General features: G+C 41.2%; 3 protein-coding genes across 3 annotated transcripts; all 3 read right to left on the minus strand.

Moving 5' to 3' along the window:
• Positions 1 to 3,591: 3,591 nt before the first annotated feature.
• LOC150052859 (olfactory receptor 4C3D) lies at positions 3,592 to 4,500 on the minus strand. The gene has a single exon (XM_090347694.1). It carries the CDS (start codon positions 4,498 to 4,500, stop codon positions 3,592 to 3,594), a length of 909 nt encoding a protein of 302 aa, XP_090203820.1.
• A 7,957-nt stretch (positions 4,501 to 12,457) lies between these two features.
• On the minus strand, positions 12,458 to 13,387 carry LOC150052860 (olfactory receptor 4X1-like). Its single transcript, XM_090348896.1, has one exon. It carries the CDS (start codon positions 13,385 to 13,387, stop codon positions 12,458 to 12,460), a length of 930 nt encoding a protein of 309 aa, XP_090205022.1.
• Positions 13,388 to 22,363: 8,976 nt separating this feature from the next.
• On the minus strand, positions 22,364 to 23,293 carry LOC150052861 (olfactory receptor 4X2-like). The gene has a single exon (XM_090348897.1). It carries the CDS (start codon positions 23,291 to 23,293, stop codon positions 22,364 to 22,366), a length of 930 nt encoding a protein of 309 aa, XP_090205023.1.
• Between the last annotated feature and the right edge of the window lie 68 nt (positions 23,294 to 23,361).

The following is a 23,361-nucleotide window of genomic DNA, read 5'->3' on the forward strand; positions in this document are numbered from 1 at the left end:
ATTAGATGAACTCCCCAAATGGAAGTCTTTTTTTTTACAAACCGCTATAGGAATTCATCCAACCTTCCACCTCCTTTTTACTTGCTGAAAATCGTCTTCCAGTGGCCTTCATTTTAATGGTGAATTTGTGACGCAGAGGGATGAAATGCAGTTGGTCCAGTGTCACATGGTGCATGGATGACAAGAAGCAGAAGCAAAACTAGAACATGACTATTTCACCACCTTAGGCTGTGCCCTATAGAAGGAAAACACCACCTTCCAATGTCTGCTTCTCTTTGACATTGGCAAGTCAAAAAAAAGCACTGTTTATAGTACTGGACAAAGGGGTGGATGTATTGCAGAGAAAAGCTAGCTAGCTAGCTGGCTTGTTTCATGTGCCTTCTGGGAAGAATGTTCATCTGCTGGGTCTCGGAAAACCTTTGTCCCTCCACCAAAAGGGGCTGTTTATAATGTGGAAATCATGACTGGCATTATTGTCAGTCTATCCTCTCTGCCTCTCTGAGGGAAGCTAATTTTTCTCCCTCACAGGATTCCTTGCTGGAGTAAAGTTGGATGGAATCTGCTTCTTCCATAGTCACAGATTGGAACAATGTTGAAACCATCATTAAATTAGTCCCTGTAAACATAGTTTACTTCCATTCTGCATTTTTTTACAGTCCTGGTCCCTATCACTGGATACTTTTTGCTCAAGGTTAGCACTCTGCCACTTGAGCCACGGCACCACTACTGGCTTTTTCTGTGTATGTGGTACTAAAGAATCGAACCCAGAGAAACAAGGACATACTAAATCCACTAGCACAACAATGTTCATTGCAGCACTATTTACCATAGCAAAGATATGGAACCAACCCAGATGTCCCTCAGTTGATGAGTGGATCAACAAGATGTGGTATTTGTACACAATGGAATTCTATACTGCTGTCAGAAAGAATGACATCGCCCCATTTGTTAGGAAATGGAAAGACTTAGAAAAAATCATATTAAGTGAAGTAAGCCAGACTCAAAGGAACTTAGGCTCAATGGTTCCCCTCATTTGTCATAATCAGTAGAAACCTTGGGCTCTCCTAGCAGAGATTAGCAATAGAGCAAAACCTAGATACATAAGGCTATACAGTATGACGCTAAATGAAAGGACCTCTAGGATATAGAAACAAAAGCCATATAATGAGTGTTGTCCTTAATGTCCTATGTTATCTCTCATCTCTTTTGCTGTCCCTTAGTTATCTCATATTGTTACAGTATCTCACTTTGTTATCTGATATATTGGATGTATTTGTATTTGGTTATTTGAAATTGGATAGGGAAGGGGAGAAAACAAGATGAGGGGTGGGAGTGGGGGGAGGGAAATGGGGACCAAGACATGAGAAAGGGTATCAATGTATGTGAAGTAATGCACCTTCTATCTGGCGAATATAATGTAACCCTTCTATTAATTACAATAAAAAAATATGGGAAAAAAAAGAAAAAAAAGGAATCTAAACCAGGGCTTCATGCATGCTAGATAAGCAATCTACCACTAGGCCCCACTTCTGGCCCACACTCTGCCATTTAAATTCATCCAGTAGCCTTCCAGACTGTCTACAGAGAAAGCACTCAACCTGTCAGGAAGAAAGCGGAGTTAGGATATTTCAGAAACTGAACAAAGGGTAAGTGTTTTTAAGGAAATCACTGAACAGTGAAGAGCGCTGGCTGTACTGAAAAGCAAAGCGATCGGACTCAAAACCACTTGAATTGGAATCCATGGTACCATATTTCCACCAGCAAGTATTTATTCAGGCCACAGCTAATGTAAGGCAGCATCTTGCTGAATGCCAGACCTGTTATGATGAATAAGATCAAGTGGGTCCCCAGCAGCACAGATCATGTATTCTAAAACAAGCAGTATCATCCACTAAAAAAAAGATGAAGAGGCTGGTCACCATGGATCACGTCTGTAATCCTACCTAACCTATTCAGGAGGTTCAGATCTGAGGATTATTGTTCAAAGATAGCCTAGTCAGAACCCTTATCTTCAACTAAATTCTACCTAAAAAAAAGCTTGATCAAGAAAATGGGGTGTATATATATACACAATGGTATCTTACTCAGCGATTAGAAAGAAGGTTATTGTGCCATTCATAAGAAAATGGAAAGACCAGGGGAAAAGTATATTAAGTGAAGTGAGCCAGAGAAACAAAGGTTGCACAGCTTTCCTCCTTTTGGTGGCAAGGATGTGTCTATAAATGTACAAGTAAACACACTAGGTGGTATGCAAGTGATTGCAAATGAATTAATTGAATTATGACAGACTCTATAGAGAGTCCAAATAGTATAATAGTCTTTAGAAAGACTAAGTCAAGGGCCAGGAATTTGGCCTAGTGGTAAGAGTGCTTGCCTAGCATGCAGGAACCTGGGTTCGATTCCTTGGTGCCACATACATAGAAAAAAGCCAGAAGTGATTCTGTGGCTCAAATGGTAGAGTTCTAGTCTTGAGAAAGCCCAATGATAGTGCTCAGGACCTGAGTTCAGTCCCTATGACTGGCAAACAGAAAAAGAATAGACTAAGTCAAAGCCCAACAAAATAAGTACTAAGAAATAGATACTTTCAAGAGAAGGGGTTGCCAAGAAGAGAGAGATAGACAAATAAAGGAGGAAAAGGGTGCAACAGTGCCCAGGCCCAGAGTTCAAGTCCCACAACAAACTAACAAACAAAAAAAGAAAAGAAAAGAAGCTGAGTGAGCATAAGGTCCCTTTGAATGTTAATGAATTAAGTTGTCCAACCAAAGACCATTAAATATCCTAGTGATTTAAAAAGACTCCACTGTGTGCTGCCTACAAGAGACTCATTCCACATTTAAGGACACACTTAGACTATACGTGATGGGATAGGAGAAGATGTCCCAAGCAGGTTAGAACTAACAGCTATTCTTTAAGTCAAAGTCTATTTTAGAAAAAGAAAGAAAGAAAACTGTCATATTGTAAAAAGATTAATCCCTCAAGAGGTTGAAATAATAAATATACATGCTTAGTTGTATAAAGCAAACACTAATAGATTCAAACTATAATCATAGTAGGGGGACTTCTCCACTATCAAATATGAATAGATTATCTTGACAGAAAATCAGTAAATCTAATCCCTAACTTGAATTATTCCATGAAGCAGAGTATCCCACACAACAGCACAGAATGCACACTCGTCTTAGGGACAGCCAGAACTTTTCCCCAGGAAAGATCACACATTCAGGCTGCAAAGCAAGTCTTGGTAAATGTAAAATTAGAATCCTATAGAGTATTTTTTTTCTAGCCACAATGATATACAATGAAAAATCCATAGCAGAAATCTTGAAAAATGTCCTGGCTTTAATAGTTTAGAGAAACTATCCCAAAGCAGGTGACATTTTATGTAATTTTATGTAATTATCTTTCTGGTTAACAATTTATAGTCTGGATAGATGATACATAAATTCAAATGTTCCTAGAAGTTTCATTCTGGAGTTTTTGACAGTCTCTCAGGTTTCATCGAGACAATATGAATTCTCCCAGAGAACAATTCAGTATTCTTCCCCCCCCCCCCCCCCCAGCCCATACGCTGTGTCCTCCTTCCACAATCGGTCATTTTCTCCAGAGATACTTCATGGCATTTTTCACCTCAGCATTCCTCAGGGTATAAATCAAAGGGTTAAACATGGGCGTCAAAATACAATAAAACACAGCCACCACTTTGTCTATGGGCAGAGTAGACGAGGGCCTCGTGTAGATAAATATGCAGGGCACGAAGAACAGGGCCACCACCGTGAAGTGGGCCCCACAGGTTGACAGGGCCTTGCGCCTCCCCTCTGCACTGTGGCCCCGCAACGAGCGCAGGATGAGGATGTAGGACGCGGTCAGCATAAGGAAGTTTAGCAGGCAGATCACACCACTGTTGGCGACCACACACAGTCCGATGACATAGGTGTCAGTGCAGGCCAGCTCCAGCAAAGGGTACAAGTCACACACAAAGTGATCAATCACATTGGGCCCACAGAAGGGCAACTGAAGGACCAGGAGGAGCTGAACCAGTGAATGCAGGAAGCCCCCCAGCCAAGCCACGCCCACCAGGCAGGCACAGAGAGGCCTGGTCATGATGGTGGCATAATGCAGGGGTCTGCAGATGGCCACATAGCGGTCATAGGCCATCACCGTGAGCAGAATGATCTCAGTCCCTCCCAATAAATGGGCAACGAAGAACTGGGCCAAGCAGCTCTCGAAAGAGATGGCTCTCCCCTCGTACAAAGAGTCAGCAATGAGTTTGGGAGTCATACAGGAAGAATAGCAAGTATCAATAAAGGACAAAAAAGAGAGGAAAAAGTACATAGGGGAACCCAGAGTGGGACTGAGGAGAATGGTGATCATGATAAGTAGATTGCCCGCAACAGATACCAGGTAGACAGCCAGAAATAACACAAATAAAACTCTCTGCACTTCAGGATTTTGTGAAAGTCCCAGCATGAAAAAATCTGTGATATTGCGTGGAATGTCCATGAATCATATGCTGCAGAAAGAGATTTTTAAAAAAGAAGGGCTGTTACTATCTCTTTCAAAACCTTCCAAGAAATTACGAGTAATCAGTATTTATGAATTATAATTAATCCAAATCTTGGAAACAAAAACAAGATACTACTAATATTGAAAATCACATTCTAGGTTAATAATTAGTCATTTTCATTAAGTGCAGAGGTAACAAAAAGACCAAAAAACTCAAAATAATGTATTTCTTGATTGTTGACAATTGTTTCAATAATAATCCTCTATTTTCAAATAGAAAATTTTCTCATGGAATTTTTGCAATGGTGTCTGGCAGAATAGTGCAATGATTATACTTCATAATTTTATAAGATATAGAGAGAAGATAATGTATGTGTATCTTATGTATGCCTAGAAAAGAAATGCTGGAAGATTCCAAACTTCAAGACAAGAAATGAAAAGGAGAAAATGCTAATTTCTCTGGCTTGATTAATGCATGCTTATATGCTTCTGTTCAAATATCACACAACACCCCACTGATATGTACAACTTTATAATCTCCTCTCTGACCTGGAAATCTAAGTGTCCTGGCTTCAAAATCTAAATAAGGTATCTCATCCATTTGGGGACTATAGGAGACCCCAGATTCATCATTTCTAGTTTTCTTTTCCAAAAAGCCAATTAAGAAAATGAAGTGAAGTAATTCAGGCCTAGAAAGACAAAGGGTGCATGTTTTCTCTTAGAGGTGGAAGGTAGATCTAATTTATAAAAATGCAAGTACACATATACAGTGTTAACATGCAAGCAAACATACGCATTAACCAAAATATGGTATATGCAATGGAGAATTCAAATAGTGGAACTCCTTAGAAAAGCTAACTCACAGTCCACCAAAATGAATATCAGGAAGTGAGTACATGAGATGCGGGATGAGGAGGTCCAAGGAAGAAGGGAGACGAACGAGGGGAGGAAATGAGACTTCCATTTCACATATGAGGTAATCATAACGTTCTCTGTATATCCTAGGAAACTTGCAATATTGAGGTGAGAAATAGGGTGGAAGGAATGGGGAGACTGTTAAAAGAGGTGATATTGATCTAAGTGCCCTGTACTTTATAAACTGACATGTTCGATGATAACCCCCTTGTATAACTACTGAAAGATAACTTTAAAAGGAGTTAGCACATACTCCACAAGTGAAGGGCCCAGTCCTATCATCATTCCCAACTTCCACTCCAGTACAGACTCAGCTGCCAAGCTCCTCAATCTGTCTAAATCACCTGTGTGACCCCTAAAACATCTCGATTAAGCTCTTCACCATCCTGGATTACTCCTAATCACTTAATGTCCTGAAAGTGTCCCATACTATGAATAGATTAGCAAAGACCATCTCCAAAGGAAATGCAAATCACACTGCAAACACAGTTGAGGTATGGGTACTAAGATTAAGCATTCATTTACTCATTCAACATATCCGGCATTGGCTAATTACAAGAAAAAGAAAGAAACCTGCTCTTCTCATGAAGTCCATGAAATTCAGTTCTGTGATGGAAAATCTGCCCCTGGAAACCACTCACAAATTCTAAACTTACCTCCCTGTGCACCACATACTCCACATCTCATCCTTCCAACCACATTCAATACTTACATATACATACTAGCCAACTGATAGCTGGTGGCCCCTGGCAAGTGGCTCCTGGGACCGATGATCTGCCACCTCTCTCCACATTCTGTCACATTCATTACCCCCATCCTAGCCCTCCTAACTAACCTTCAGTCTCCATTATTTCATGTTTTAAGAAATGCCCTGGGCTATCCCTGACACCAAAGTAGCTCATTAGAGTTCATAGATTTCAACTACACTGGGCACTGCCAGTGCTTCCAGCCCCCAGACATAATCTTGAGTCAAGAATAAAGAATGAACAAGAATTACCTTTACAGAGAGAGAGCTGAAGAATCTCACGAGAAAATGCTGAAGAATTTTAATGGTACATTGATTTAAAAGAAACAAAAAGAGTTCTTTTGAGAAAGAACTTAAGAAAAGTCTCTACTATTTACCTTCTTGTATTCTGAAATAAATGGAAGCTGAATGATAACTGTGTACATGTGATCATATGAAAACGTTTTATGAAAGGAACTCAAAAAAAGGATACAAGAATAGGGAAGCGGGGAAAGACTAGGGAAGGGGGGGGAAACAAGATGAGGGGCAGGGGTGAGGAAAGGAAAATGAGGACCAAGACATGAGAAAGCGTATCAGTGTATGTGAAGTAATGCACCCTCTATCTGGTGAATATAATGTAACCCTTCTATTAATTACAATAAAAATATATGGGAAAAAAGGATACAAGAGATTTTTTTCAGTTGTTCTTGCTGGGTTTTTTTCTTTTCCTTTTGTCTTGTCAGTTTGTCTTTGGGAGGGCTAAAGGGAGGCACAGAAAAAGTAGAAAAAATGGTGAACAAATACAGCAGTGGTATTCAGTACACACTATGTGGAAAATGAACTGTACATCATGAGGGTGGGACCAGGAAGGAAAAACTGAGAGATAGTGAGGGAAAGGAGGACATGGTTCAAAAGGAATTATATTCATTACCTAATTCATATAACTGTAAACCTTCTGTATATCATCTCTACAATAATAATAAAATATATTCTGTTTAAAGGAGGAGCTGAAACTAGTTTGGTATTAACAGGGAAAATGTACAAATTATAAGAAGTTTATCACTACTCCAGATGGGCAAAATTTATTGGTACATTTCAATGTCTGGACCTGACACCATGTTCTCAGATTTCCTGGATACTGACATTCAGAAATAGACGTCGAGGTATCCATTCTCATCTCCTCCATTCAGCCAGTTCAACTTCATTCTCTTCATTTGTAAACTAAGGCTGCCAAGACTAACGATGCCAAAGGCTGCAATTGAGGAGGGTCAGATAGATGAGAACTATTCTAAGCAAACTGAGGCTGCCAGAACGCTCTAAGAAAGACGTTAATGTTGTTATTTATAATCATTATTGTCTCTTTTCTTGATTAAAACCCTATTTTAACAAGTATAAAGTGCCATGTCAGAAACTTGACTCAAAATTCAATAGAGACAAAAATAATTCAGCAGAGACAAACTGCAAATCAGACAAGGTATCAACAATGAAGAGAAACTTACAGAGCCAGGTTAGAAGTTAAAAGACTTTACCTGGTGTATTGTATATACACTTTATTTGTTTATTTGAAATAGGAAAGAGAAGGGGGAAAACAAGATGATTGGGAGGGGTGGGGCAGAGAAACAGAGACAAAAACATGAGAAGGGGTATCAATGTATGAGAAGTAATGCATCTACTACCTGGTGAATGTAACTGTAACCCCTCTATACATTATCCTGGCAATTTAAAAAAAAAACACTTAAATAAGGTCCAGTTTCAGTCTCTTGCTTAAACATTTTCCCAAGCTGAAAAGTTCTGCCGCCAGGCACCAGTGACTCACTCCTGTCATCCTAGCTACTTAGGAGATTGAGATCTGAGACTTGTGGTTCAAAGCCAGCCTGGGCAAGAAAGTCCATGAACTCTCAATTTGAATTACCAAAAAAAAAGCTGAGAGTGGAACCATGGCTCAAGTGGTAGAGCACCAGCCATGAGCAAAAAAAGCTAAGGGACAATGCCTAGGCCCTGAGTTCAAGCCCCAAAACCTGTACAAAAAAAAAAGTTCTGGATTTCTGAAATTCCCATTGAAATGTCGACATCCACCAAGACAGTTCCCAACCTTCCATGAATCGCAACCATCACAGCACCAAAACTTACCTTCAGGGGGTTTTTGTCCTGCTTCCTGCCTTCTTGATGACTCTCTGGAGTTAGAAAGAAGGTATGTGTGCATGTGACAGGGGAGAGAGAGAGAGAGAGAAGAGAGAGAGAGAGAGAGAGAGAGAGAGAGAGAGAGAGAGAGAGAGAGAGAGAGAGAGAGAGAGAGAGAGAGAGAGCTGTTCTGCCTTCTAAATGTTCTAAATAATCCCAGCTCTACTGTTTTGGCCTCTTGGATCAAGTCAATAAATACATGCCGCAGCCAGACTGGGAACATATCTGCTCCATTGTCGTTCCCTGAATCCTAGAATACCTTGATGATCTCCTCCCTGTGTCAACTAAAGAGCCACCTCTCAAGCTGGAAGAAATTGGCCTTGGCCCAGCAACTCAAATACTGTAGTAGTCCTCTGAGACAGGGTCTCTAGATCCACCAAGTGTGGCCCAAGGCCAGAACACAGAAACACAGAGAGGTTGACAAAGTCTGCCCCAAAATCAGAGCTAGTGGCTACAAGCTTTTCAGCCTTCCAAGGTCAAAGTTACCATCCAAACAAACAACTCAATGCTCAGTCTCAGGTTCCCGCAGGAACCCACTCCCACTCAGATTTCTACTCTTCATACCCCTCCCTCTATGCACAGTATTTAACCTCAATCTTTTATTGCCTGCAACTTCTACTCCCTCACCTACAAAAATGGAACTAAAAACAGAGCTACCTGTTATGTTGCTTATAGAGTCGAAATGAAATCCTGGCACACTGTACTTGATTTTGGCATTGGTGGTTGGTATTAAGCATTTGCTGTCACAATTTGCTGTCCTTGTCCACCTCACCATCATTCTTTCCATCCTCGTGGCTGTTGTCATCTGACCAGCACCAGTTCTCTGTCTGATGCCTTCCTCCCTTCACTCCTTTCAACACGTGAACCCCTCGTGAAGGATCAGACCCAAGCCATTGTAAAAAAAAGTTAAACACAAAGTTTAACAATTCCACTTTGATTGCAAATAAGTGCTTAAGCAAATACTGGTAAGTGAATGTTCACAAATCACTATTCACAAGAGCCTCAGGTGGGAAAACTCCAGGTGCCTGTCAATTGAAGACTGAATTTACCAAGTGGTATACTCATACAATGAGACATTAGAAAGGAATGAAGCACATTACCCCAACAATAAAAAATTTAAAAAAATAAATTAGATTTTTTTTAAAAAGAAAGGAACAAAGCTATTACACTGTTGGTGGGAGTGTAAACTCATTCAACCACTCTGGAAAATAGTATGGCGATTCCTCAAAAGACTAAACATAGAGCTCCCTTATGACCCAGCAATTCCACTCCTTGGCATTTACCCAAATATCCAGAAACAAGGACATACTAAATCCACTAGCACAACGATGTTCATTGCAACATTATTTACCATAACAAAGATATGGAACCAACCCAGATGCCCCTCAGTAGATGAATGGATCAAGAAGATGTAGTGGTTATACACAATTGAATTTATGCTGCCATCAGAAAAAATGACATTGCCCCAATCATAAAGAAATAGAAAGAATTGGAAAAGGATCATATTAAGTAAGCCAGACTCAAAGAAACATAGGCTCCATGGTTTCCCTCATTTGTAATAATTAGTACACGTCTAGGATTCTCCTAACAGAGGATCACAATAACTCAAAAGCTACGTACATGGTCGTATACGATGAGACTAAATGAAAGGAACTCTATGATATGGAAACAGAAGGTTGATCTTTGTGATTGTTGTTCTTAATGTACTATGTTATTTCTTTTCTCTTTTTTCCCCTTATGGTTAATCACATAGGGTTATTATATCTCACTTTGTTACCTGGTATATTGTATATATATTTATTTGCTTATTTGAAATAGGGAAAGGTGGCTCATGCCTGTAATCCTAGCTACTCAGGAGGCTGAAAACTGAGGATCAAGGTTCAAAGCCAACCCGGCAAAAAAGGATCTGAGAATCCTATCTCCAATTAACCTCTAGAAATTGGGAATTGAGGCTTGACTCGAGGGTAGGGCAGTAGCCTTGAGCTGAAGAGCTCAGGGACAGCGCTCAGGCCAAGTGAGTTCAAGCCCCATGACCTACAAAAAAAGAAGGGAAAAGGAAAAGGAAACGAAATAGGGAATGGAAGGGGAGAAAACAAGATGATTGGGAGAGAGTGAGAGTGGGAAACGGGAACAAAAACATGAGAAGGGGTATCAATGTGCAAGAAGTAATTCACCTACTACCTGAGGAATGTAACTGTAACCCCTCTATGCATTACACCAACAAAAAAATTCTTTTAAAAAGGAATGAAGAATCGACACATGCTTGCATTACTGTTGCTTTGAATTTTGTAATTTAGGATGTGTGTGTGTGTGTGTGTGTGTGTGTGTGTGTGTGTGTGTGTGTGTGTGTGAGAGAGAGAGAGGGGGGGGGGTACTGGGTTTGAACTCAGAGCGTAGATGCTGTCCTTGAGGTTTTTCTGCTCTAGGCTAGGACTCTGCCATTTAAGCCACAGTTCCCCTTCTAGCTTTTTTTGTACTTAATTGGAAATAAGAGTCTCAGGGACTTCCTGCTCTAGCTGACTTCAAACAGTAATGCTCAAATCTCTGCCTCCTAAGTAACTGGAATTACACAGACATGAACCTGTTTTTCCTGCTTTTGTAGGAATATTTTAAAATTTATGTCTATTATGTGATAGTATAAACAAAATATTATAATAAAATTATTAAACAGCATGAAACTCATTAAAATAAGCCAAATTTTAGCAAATAACTGAGCTTGTCTTATTAATTTTTCCACAATGTAGTCTTCCACTCCTTTTTCAAAATATCTCAAATAACTTACAAGCCTATAGATTTCAGTTCAACTGGGGATTTCTGTACCATACTCTAGACCCTTTCAAACATGGTGAGAGGACCCACTGAATGTCAGAGTGAAGCCATATCCCTGTCAATATCCCTTTCTATTTCTTGTTCTTGTTATTCTCGTTATTGTTGTTAATAATCTTTATGTGCTTTCACTTCTACCAGCTATACCTGCTGCCTTGCTAGAGTCCATTTTCCCTGTATTAAGGAAGTAATACAATGGCTTGGGATTTTATGCCCCCAACCCAGCCCCAGAAAAGCCTCTAGCTTTTATTTAACTGCCTTGAGAGTATGAATGCTACAGCTCTTTACGCCATAGCATTCCTGAACAACAGGCTGAAGCGGCCCTCTGCTGGAATGTACTTGAAATTACAGCCTAGATCTCCCATTGACTCATGTGTCTTGTTCTCTTTTTAGGTCCCACAGGAAATAAATCACTTGCCTGAAAATCTATACTTTTGGACTTTTTTTTTCAGAACAGGTCACAAACTAGATGGTCCAGAAGGAGCCAGTGTGGGGGAAAGAAGGACAGACAAATGTGAACACGGGGAATTCCAGAACTCAAGATGTTAATGTGCAGGAAATAGAGCATGCACTACAAAGTGAATATCAATGTCTAGTGCTCTGCTGTTCCACTTGATGCTTGAGAAATTCCAAGCCAGGCACTGGTGGCTCATGCCTGTAATCCTAGCTATTCAGGAGGCTGAGATATGAGGATCTCCGTACAAAGCCAGCCTGGGCACAAAAGTCGGTGAGACTCTTATCTCCAGTTAACTACCAGAAAATCACAAGTGGTGCCGTGGCCCAAGTAGTAGAGCGCTAGCCTTGAGCTGAAGAGCTCGGGGACCAACACCAAAACCCCATGACCAACCAAAAGGGAAGAAAAAAGAAAGAAAGAAAAGAAAAATTCCAGCCTAATGCCGGCATGAGCTGGTGTGAATTTCCTGATGAACTCAGGTCAGCTGGAAGGACCACACCCTGCTCCTGGCCCAGTGCCCAGATTCTCTCCATACACCGATCCTGTCCATCAAAGTTCTAGGAACATGGGCAATTGCTGAGGCTCTCAGTGCCCTGTCCCCCACTCTGCAGTCCATAAAACCACTGTTCTGTGAGCCAGCCCTTCCTCTCCTCCCCCGCCCCACTCCCCACTCCCCACTGACCCAGTGTTGTGGAAGTTTTCAGTCTCTGGGGACAATCTACTTCCAAGTCACTACAGCACTGGAGAACTTTGATCTTGTCCCATCCCATAAAGATGTCTTGGGTGATGGGGAGGCAGACTGACACGTAGGAACCCCAGTTTCCCCTCCCTACTCCCTCTGTGCTTAAAACAGTCTATTTCTCTTCCCAAATCGCCTTCCTCCCCAGGAGTCTGCGCATGGCATTCTTCATCTCAGCATTCCTGAAGGAGTAAATGACAGGGTTTAAGAGAGGTGTGACCACTGTGTAAAAGACAGCCACGATCTTGTCTGCAGGCAGGGTGACACAGGGCCTCATGTACACAAAGGAGCAAGGTATGAAAAACAGGCCCACCACGGCAAGGTGAGAGGCGCAGGTGGAGAGCGCCTTGCCTCGCCCGTGGGCCTCGTGGCCTTGCAGGGAGTGCAGGATGACTGCATAGGAAGCCAGCAGCACGGTGAAGCTGACCACCGAGATGGAGCCGCCATTGATGATGATGAGGAGGCTAAAGAGGAAGGTGTCTGAGCAAGCCAACTTCAGCACTGGGTGGACATCGCAGAAGTAGTGGTCAATGACATTGGGCCCACAGAAGGACAGCTGGAAAATGAGGAAGGTTTGCCCAATGGAATGCAACAAGCCCCCAGCCCAGGCTGCTCCCACCAGCAGGCCACACACCCGTCGGTTCATAATGGTGGCATAGTGTAAAGGCTTGCAGATGGCCACGTAGCGGTCATAGGCCATGACCGTCAGGAGAAAGATCTCCGTGCCACCGAAGAAATGAAGGAAAAATATCTGTGTGATGCAGCCCTGGAGAGAAATGACTCTCTTCCCGAAGAAAGAATCGAAGATGAGCTTGGGGGCTGTGACAGAACAGTAACACATCTCCACCAAGGACAGGTAGCTCAGGAAGAAGTACATGGGACAAGAGAGTCCTTTGCTGGCTGTGACAGTGACTACAATGAGGCCATTTCCCAGCACAATGGCTGTGTACAAGAGGAGAAATATCACAGAAATGACTTTCTGCACATTCTGGTTCTGGGAAAATCCCAGGAAAATGATTTCAGTCACATTGCTTGTAGCAGCCATGTTTTAAAGCTCACAGGTTGACCACCTAGGAATACAGAAATAAAAACTTTCCTTATTCATCACAAACAGCAGGCCCTGAGGTCTGTTGTCACTCTGCTTCGCCTTGAGTTCTCTCTCTGCCTTGATTCCCCCACACACACAAAGCAAGTGGCTAAAACAACCACAGGCTGCTGCTGGAGATTATTGTCAGAATGCAACTTGACTTTGTAAGTGTTACTTTGAAGAGTTTTCTGTGACCTAGTAATAGACATTAATTGATTTCTTTCTCACAACAATAAAAAATGCTATGACACTTGATTAGTACAGGCATGGTAATGAAGGGAAAATACCATGCCTAATTTGTATGTTAGAAAACTGAGACTATAGCTGGGCACTGGTGGTTCATACCTGTAATCCTAGCTACTCAGGAGGCCGAGATCTGACAATTGTGGTTTGAAGCCAGCCCAGGCAGGAAAGTCCATGAGACTCTTATCTCCAATTACCCACAGATAACTAAATGTGGCACTGTGGCTCAAAGTGATAGAGCACTAGCATTAAGTGCTCGGAGACAGCAGCCAGGCCCCTGAGTTCAAGCCCCATGACTGACAAAGGGAAGGAAGGAAGGAAGGAGGGAAGGAAGGAGGGAAGGAAGGAAGGAAGGAAGGAAAGAAGAAAGGAAGGAATGGAAAAGAAGGGAGGAAGGGAGGGAGATAGAGAAAGGAAACAGACTTAGAAAGGTTCAGTCACTTGTCAAAGTCATGAAGTTTAGATCAGAATCAAGCCTGTATTTTTCAAAATGTAGATGTGTCTTCTATATCTCCTACTCACAAAGAATAATTTACATAGGGCCAGGAGTTTGGCCTAGTGGTAGAGTGCTTGCCTAGCATGCATGAAAACCCGGGTTCGATTCCTCAGTACCACATATATAGAAAAAGCCGGAAGTGGTGCTGTGGCTCAAGTGGTAGAGCTCTAGCTTGAGAAAGCCCAAGGACATTGTTCAGGCCCTGAGCTCAAGCCCAGGATTGACCAAAAAAATTAATTTATATATGTTGTATAATAACATTTGGGGTCAGTGTTTCCTTGCACCAGAATATAGAACCATTTTTTGTTTCTGTATTTTGTGCCTTTCCAGGTGCTTAAACTCAGGACCATGGTGCCATCCCCAAATTTTCTTCGCTCAAGTCTAGCACTCCACCACTTAAGCCATAGTTCTGCTTCTGGGTTTTCTTGGTAGTTTATTGGAAATAAGAGTCCTAGACATTCTTGTCTAGGCTGGATTTGAATCACAATCCTTAGATCTCAGCCTCCTGCATTACTAAAATTATAGGCATGAGCCACCAGCTAGAACCAATATTTTACAGTGAGTGATACAATTTTTTCACTCCCAATTTTTCTTCAACCTGTGAAAACAACCAAGCCCCAGACCACTGACATTACACTAAAAACTCTGGATGCATAATTGAGTGTGTTTTTATTCTGCCTGTCTACCCTGTTCACACACCATCAGGTGTTCTTTATGTGCTCTTGCAGCAGGAGGCAGAACTGCCATGCTCTCTGCTTGTGCAAACTTGCATTGTTTCCAGGTTCTGGCATCTTGCAACTTAGTCTTAGAAAAGGGTCCAGATATGTTATACAGTGAGACTGAATAGTCTACTTAAACTAAATGCTAGATCATTTACCAAAGAAAATGCACTTCACAAGTCCACTCATGTGAGTTGTCTAGGATGGCCAAGTGAGTGGAAAGATGTGTTTGTCAGAGTCTGGAAGAATAGGAAGTTTGTGTGTTCTTTATTGTGCCAATGGACATTTCATGGGCATTTATTGATCTTTCCTATGTTGTGGTTCTCATTATGGCATCTCCCTACATCTATATAAAATTATTTTGATTATTCTGGTATCATGAAAGAGTTTGTGAGTATAGATGGTGAGGGTATTTGCATAGCAATGCCAATATACATCAACCCCATTGAACCTGATTCCTGAAGATGATAAATTTTGATATGTGCTTTTTATTCCAACTTAATTAACAGTTGAAATGATGCTCTGTCTTACTGTCGTATATACATATATATATATATATACACATATACATGTATGTATCCACGCATAAAGACAGTGGTTGATACCTAGGGCCTTTCTCCATTCCTTCTTCCTTTTAGCTTCTTATGTCTCGCTAGTTTCACGAGCTGCAGTTCAATGGTCATTGAGAAACTTTAGCACTGAATATAGAAAATTCATTTCACTACCCTGTGTTACAAAACTAATATGATGCCTTTTCATATAATTACTTCAAGATACTGCAGAAATAAGAGATGGTAGAAGCATTTTCATGTTGAAAATACACATCGTAGTTCAAAGAAGAGTTGTTCAAGTTCAAATGAGAGTTATTTAAGCTTCTACAAGTAACAATCTCTCGGTGCCTCTGTTTTCTAACATGCAAATTGGGCATGATATTATCCCCTCATTATTGTGCTCCTTCCTTACAAAATACACACACATGCACACATACACACTAACCACCCACCCATGCTTCTCTGTGTACCCAGCTGATGTGTCTGTGTTTCACATATAGGATATTTACCAGGAGACAGTATGAAAATTTCACTGTCTTGAGAGAAGAAATGTGAAATTGAGCTTGAAAGTAAATGCTATTTCTATAGTTGCTTCTCATTTGAAGTGTCAAAGACTGGTACCCTAACCAGATTTTTAAGAAGAGTTTTAGGTTTAGCGTTTAGGTTCAGAGTTTCAGGTTTTAAAAAAATAATAATTTATCTCTATCCAAAATTATGAAAGTTTCCTCAGAAATTAAAAATTTGACAGATTTGGAATAAAAGAAACATATTAAGAAATCAACAATTGTTGATCCTATAAAGTGACAAATAATTTAAGATAATTCCACAAAGGGGTCATCAGACCACTTAGCTAATGACATTTTGCCTGCAGTGTTTAAAGTAACTTTAATTTTTATGGTTTTTTTTTTCAAGTCCTATTGCTTGAACTAAGGGCCAGGAACTTTCTCAAGGCTTGCATTCTATCACTTGAGCCACAGCAACACTTCCAGCTTTTTCTGTGTATGTGGTACCAAGATATGGAGCTCAGGGCTTCATGCATGCAAGGCAAGCACTCTACTGCCAGGTCACACTCCAAGCCCTGTTCTGATGTTTAAAATGGTAGAGCCAAACAAGAGATTCTGAAAGCTAAGTATTCTTATCAGAGAGCAAGTTAACTGAATGTTTCCATTTAAGAAAACATAAGGGAAGGAGGAACGTACAAGCTTAATATAGATTAACACCAATTAACAATTTCTAGAAAATTTTTTCAAATCTCTAAAATAAGTCTGGCCCCTCACTTTGTGATTTCCTATTTGACGTTTCCTATCATGAAAACTTGTGTACTGTGAAGCCCTGAAAATAAGATTTGTCCAACTAGCCCCTTTCCCAGATTTCCCTTTCTGTAAAGATATCCTGTCACAGACAAATCAAACACAAGTACTTCCCCTTCCACGCTCCTTTTCTGAGCACAAGAACTGCTAATTTTGAAAGAAAATTTATGAGCTCCTCATCCTCCTGAAGAAGAGTCTAGAACCCAAAAATCTCAAAGCTGGTTGGTCAAGAGCTACAGTGAAAATCAAGTTTCATAATCTCTGCTCAACACAAGCATCAAAGATCATCTCTCCATTGATTCTTCTCCTGGTGCTCATTCCATACAGCGCCTCCAGAAAGGAGGAAGCCTAGAGAGAGAGGAAAGGTTGTCTAAAATAAAGGCAAAGCCAAGCAGAAGAGGATAATAATATGGATAACAATAAAAGGATGACACAAAGGATGTTAATAATAATGGCAATGAAGTCAAACTTCGGTTGTCTACAGTTCCCTTCTGCCACTGTTTCTTTTTATTTGGTACTCTGTGTATTGTAGATACATTTATCTGATTTGCGGAAGGAAAGGGGAATAACAAAATGGTGAGACAAAGAACAAAAGGTGAACCAATGCAAAAACGATACTGAAGGACACTAAGTTGGAAATGGACTTTACAAATAGGAAGAGAGTCAAGAGGGGAGGGAAAGTGGGAGAAAACCAGGAAGAGGATAATAGACAAGAAATGTACTGATTACTTATGTAACTGTAATCCCTCTGATATCACCTTTACAATAAAATAAAGTAAAATTTAAAAATAAATAAAAAGGGACCAGGAGCATAGCCTAGTGGTAAATATCTTGCCTAGCATGCATAAAGCCCTGGGTTCGATTCCTCAGTATCTCATATTCAGAAAAAGCCAGAAGTGGCGCTGTGGCTCAAGTGACAGAAGACTAGCCTTGAGTAAAAGTAGCTCAGGGACAGTTCCCAGGGCCTGAGTTCAAGCCCCAGGACTGGCTAAATAAGGAAGGAAGGAACGAAGGAACGAAGGAAGGAACGAAGGAAGGAAGGAACGAAGGAAAAAAAGCATTGCTAAATACTAAGACTCACCAGCCTTCCCCAATGCTTCCACCTCTGTGTGTCAATTCCAGCCCTTAGTTACTTTCTAACTAGGAAAGTTACAGTGAAACAGATACATTTGGGTTACCCTAGAACCCAGGAAAAGGAGAAATGTGGGAAATGGTTGCTGGACTCAGCAGCCTAATGCATTTAGGTTGTCAGCATGGAAACCTGAGGAGATAGTTACATTCCCTGAACTTTTCTAACATCCAGTGTCTAGGGAGGTTATTTGGGGAGTTTCTGATAAGAACAGAAGTCAGTTTCCCAATTGAGGTTAAGATCTCTCTCTAATTAATCCAGTTATACAGACAATACTCCCACTCACACCATGAGTGGCCCCCAGAGGTTTTGCCATCTATTCTCAAGTTAGTGACAGAGAAAGCTCCAACACCTCACCACATCAGGTCACCACAACTGGTTATACTTCATTGTACTAATGGTGTAAAAATCAGTGAGTTCCATGAAGACTTTAATTGAGTGAGTTTGGGCCCCCTCACACACATCCTTCGGGCATCTCTAGATCACAGGATACAAGATATAGAATGGCCTTCAAGCTTATTTTGTGCACCCCATTTACTTTAAAAATAGGGAAAGGGCAAAAAAAAAACCCATCTGGGGCCAGGTGTTTACCCTAGTGGTACAGTGTTTGCCTAGCATGCACAAAGACCCAGGTTCCATTCCTCGGTACCACATACATAGCAAAAAGCCAGAAATGGTGCTGAGGCTCAAGTGGTAGAGCTCTAGCCTTGAGAGAGTCTAGGAACAGTACTCAGGCCCTGAGTTCAAGCCCAGGACTGGCAAAAAATTTAAAAACATCTGTCTTCACGACGATAGCATGACTAAATGAACTCGTAATTCCTACTAAGAGACTTCCAAACTGTCTGTTCTTTAAAATCTAAGAATTTTGCCACACACTCTTTCCACATGGTTTTCCTGCTCAAGGACATAATTACTACCTAATTACTCTATAGGGTTCCCTAGACTATTACATTGGTGCACTACTGTGTCTTAAGTTAGCAATTTTGATTGGCTTCATTATGTATGCATTTTCACACACACACATGTGCACAAAAAATATTTAACCAGGTCCATCCCTCCATCACCCATCCTTCTTCCCTTCCTCTGCTCCCCTCCCAAACTGACTTTTTTTTGCCAGTCCTGGCTTGAACTCAGGGCCTGAGCACTGTCCTTGGGCTTTCCTCAAGGCTAGAGCTCTACCACTTGAGCCTCAGCACCACTCCTGGCTTTTTTCTATGTATGTGGTACTGAGAAATTGAACCCGGGTCTTCATGCTAGGCAAGAACTCTACCACTAAACCAAACTCCCAGCCATGACTTTTTATTTTTTAACTGACTTTTTATTATTATCTTTATGTGATTGTACAAAGGAGTTGCCATTCAACAAAGCAGTTTGTGATTACAATATCTCTTGATCCATGTCAACCCTTTCAGCATGCTCACCCATACCTCCCCTCCCCACCTGCTCCATTACTTTGTTTTTGTAAGAAGTGCTCTAATTCTTGACTACATTCTCCCTCTCTTCTCCTCTTCTTCTGAGAGTCACGCTTTTATAGATGGGTCTTAGGAAGGCTAAGATAATTGTTCAAATCTATAACTTTAATAAATTCTTCTATTGAATCAAGTTGCTATGTAATCACCTGCCCAGTAAGAATATATGATCAGTGTCCAACATCACATTAATAAGCAAAGGAGCCTGCGCTGGGACAGCTCAGCAGAAAGCATTAGCCTACTGCATACAAAACCCTGGGTTCCATCACCAGAACCGCCAGAGAGTCGGGGAGGTGAGGATAGAAAACTGAACGAGAATGGATCCCATCTTCTTCTGCTTCTGCTCTGGGTATCAGTACTGCAACTCTAAATTATGAAACATTGTACTGATCTGGTACCTTCTCCACATCTATAGTCTCTAAGAGACACTATAAGAGTTTGAACTCTTTTCACTTGTTCTTATATTAAAAGAAATCTATGCCATGTTCATTACAGGACTTCACCATAACCAAGATACGGTATCAGCCCAGATGCCCCTATCTATCAATGGATAACATGAGAAGGGGTAGCAATGTTTGTGAAGTAATGCACCTCCTAGCTGGTGAATATAATGTAACCCTTCTATTAATTACAATCAAAAAATTTTAAAAAGAAATGTCTCACACACACCCACATACACTGAACTTTTACTCATCCTTCAGAGAGAATTATACATTATACCATGCATGAGGAAATGGAAAGACTTGGAAAAATACTGTAAATATTCAGACCTAGAGAGACAAAGGTTGTATGGTTTCCCTCATTTGTGATAGCTAGAATGTGCCTATAAACCTACAAGTAAACAAGTTGCCAGTGGTAACAAGTGTATTAACTGAAGTGTGGCAGACTTCACAAGAATCTCGTACAGTATAATTCCTTAGACAGCAAAGTCAATGCCCAACAAAATAAGCACTAGGAAATGGGCACTTGCACTGGGGAGGAGGGTAAGGCCTAGAGAAGAAGGGTAGGCAAATGAAGGGGAAAAGCAGGGCGCGTGCAGTCAAGAATCCATTGCATGTACCACAAAATTAAAGTAAAGAGACATGTGGGTCAAGGTGGGGTGAAAATGTTGAAAGAATGACACAGATCAAGGTGCAGGTAGTACAGTTAAATGGCAAATATCTGAAGACTGCTACCAGAAGCTCTTTTATCTCTAAAACATCAATGAGCAATTGCCAAGTTATAGGCTATTCTCTGAAATAAAAATAGTGTAAGTTTTTAAATCAACAAATTTACATCCTCACAAGTCTATCAGTTTTGTCTATGAGTGTTTCTCCCACTCGTGTTCTTTACCTAATTCAATCCAGATGATTGGTTCTCTCATATTGCTTGAAGTTGTTGTGAGTCTTCTAATCTGAGGCAAATATGTAACCTTTCTTCTAAAGAGTAACCTGTAGAAGATCTTTCAGTGTGAATTTCTGTTGCATTTTTGTATGGTGAGACTCTACGTTATGCTCTCCAGGTAGCATAGCAAAGTGATAATGTTATATGCCTCTGCAGTGTAATGAGTAAAGAGGTATGTGAAACCAATTTATTTTATTCATAGTGATGATCACTTCAATAAATTACACAAAGTATAAAGTAAACAGAAATCTATGTCAGATGGCTATAAAGTAACATCTTTTTCATATATTTTTATTGTAATTAATAAAAGGGTTACATTATATTCACCAGATAGAAGGTGCATTACTTCACAAACATTGATACCCTTCCTCATGTCTTGGTCCCCATTTCCCTCTCCCCACCCCCGACCCTCATCTTGTTTTCCCCTCTTCCCTATTCAATTTCAAATAACCAAATACACATATATACAATATATCAAATAACAAGGTGAAATACTGTAACAATATGAGATAACCAAGGGACAGCAAAAGAGATGAGAGATAACATAGTACATTAAGGACAACAATCACTCATTATATGGCTTTTGTTTCTATATCCTGGAGGTCCTTTCATTTAGCGTCATACTATATGACCTTATGTATCTAGGTTTTGTTCTGTTGTAAATCTCTGCTAGGAGAGCCCAAGGTTTCTACTGATTAGGACAAATGAGGGAAACCATTGAGCCTATGTTCCTTTGAGTCTGGCTTACTTCACTTAATAGGATTTTTTTCAAGGTATAAAGTGACATCTTACTTTGCAATTAATAAATATCTAAGGATATATTTTGAAAAGATCTTAAACATTATTTCTTATCAACAAAATGGTGGAGAAGAGGGAAATACAGTCATAAAATACAATGCATATCCTATGAGATTAAGAAAATTGAAGGAGGGGTTGGGTAGGGAAGGATAGGGTAGAATGATGAAAGGGTGCCATTGATCAAGATGCATTATATTTTTAAACTGCTTTGTTGAATGGTAATTCCTTTGTATATTAACTTAAAGATGATAAAAGTAAATTTAAAACAATAACAAGTATTTAATTCTGTCAAAAGCATGATCATAAAATAAGTGATTCTATATAATGTTATACATGAGGTCTTTGTGCTCAGGAAACACACACAGAAAATTCACCAGAGAAAGTAAGTCTTAAAAATGACCAGAAGTAGCCAGGTGTGGTGACTCACGCCTGTAATCCCAGCTACTCAGGAGGCTAAGATCTGAGGATCAAAGTTCAAAGCCAGCCTGGGCACAAAAAGACCTGAGACTCTTATCTCCAATTAATCTCTTGAAAATGGCTGGAGGGTAGGGCGGTAGCCTTGAGCTGAAGAGCTCAGAGGGACAGCAGCCAGGCTGGATGGAGTTCAAGTCTCATGACCCACAAAAAAAAAAAAATGACCAGAAGTGTATACAATGGCAGGAAGAAAGAAGGAAAGAAAGAAAGAAAGAAAGAAAGAAAGAAAGAAAGAAAGAAAGAAAGAAAGAAAGAAAGAAAGAAAGCAAGCCCTGTGACTTTTCCTCCTAGCCATGACGCCCTCTAGTTTAAGACGCAATGTCATTCATTCCAAACCCAAGGACTAAACTCCACCTGCGCCTCTACTTTTCATTCCACGCTGTCATCCGGCCCCACAGCGTCTTCACCGCCTTCTTCACCTCGGCATTCCTCAGGGAGTAGATGACAGGATTGAGGAGGGGAGTGATCACTGTGTAGAACACAGCCACCAGTTTGTCCTCGGGCAGCGGGGCAGAAGGCCTCAGGTAGATGAAGACACAGGGGACGAAGAACAGGAGAACCACGGTGATGTGGGAGCCGCAGGTGGAGAGGGCTTTGCGCCGTCCCTGGGCACTCTGCGTCCTCAGGTGACACAGGATGACCGCGTAGGACGCTAAGAGGACCACAAAGCTGACCACAGACAGGACACCCCCGTTGGCCACAACCAGCAGCCCGGTGAGAAAGGTGTCTGTGCAGGCGAGTGTGAGCAGGGGGAGAATGTCACAGAAATAGTGGTCAATGACATTGGGGCCGCAGAAGGGCAGATGGACGATGAGAAGGACCTGGGCCAAGGAATGCAAGAAGCCTCCCAGCCATGCGGTCCCCACGAGGACAGCACACACCTTCCGGTTCATGATGCTGCTGTAGTGCAGGGGCTTGCAGATGGCCACGTAGCGGTCATAGGCCATGACTGTGAGCAGGAAAATCTCAGTGCCACCAAAGAAGTGCATGAAGAACAGCTGTGCCATGCAGCCCCACGCAGCTATGGCTTTCCTTTCAGCCAGCAGGTCTGAGATGAGTTTGGGGGCTGTGGAGGAGGAGTAGCAGATCTCCACAAAAGACAGAAAGCTGAGGAAAAAGTACATGGGGGAAGCAAGACTCCTGCTCGTGGCCACGGTCAGCATGAGAAGGAGATTTCCCAGGACAATGGCCATGTACAAGAGCAGAAAGAGCACAAAGCAAGCTCTTTGCACCTCCCAGGTGGAAGAAAGCCCCAGAAAGAGGAATTCAGTCACGTTGTGGATGTTAGCCATGAGGTCATCACCAAGAGGCAAAGATTTAGGTGGTGTGCCCTAAAAGGATATAAACCAAAGACTCCTCC

Source organism: Megascapheus bottae, chromosome 16 (assembly GCF_031878675.1).
Source record: "Megascapheus bottae isolate mThoBot1 chromosome 16, mThoBot2.hap1, whole genome shotgun sequence".
NCBI lineage: Eukaryota > Metazoa > Chordata > Mammalia > Rodentia > Geomyidae > Megascapheus > Megascapheus bottae.

What these genes read in the sequence shown, in the direction of transcription:
- LOC150052859 (XM_090347694.1), bottom strand. Translation starts at nt 4,500, where the DNA reads ATGGACATTCCACGCAATATCACAGATTTTTTCATGCTGGGACTTTCA.
- LOC150052861 (XM_090348897.1), bottom strand. Translation starts at nt 23,293, where the DNA reads ATGGCTAACATCCACAACGTGACTGAATTCCTCTTTCTGGGGCTTTCT.
- LOC150052860 (XM_090348896.1), bottom strand. Translation starts at nt 13,387, where the DNA reads ATGGCTGCTACAAGCAATGTGACTGAAATCATTTTCCTGGGATTTTCC.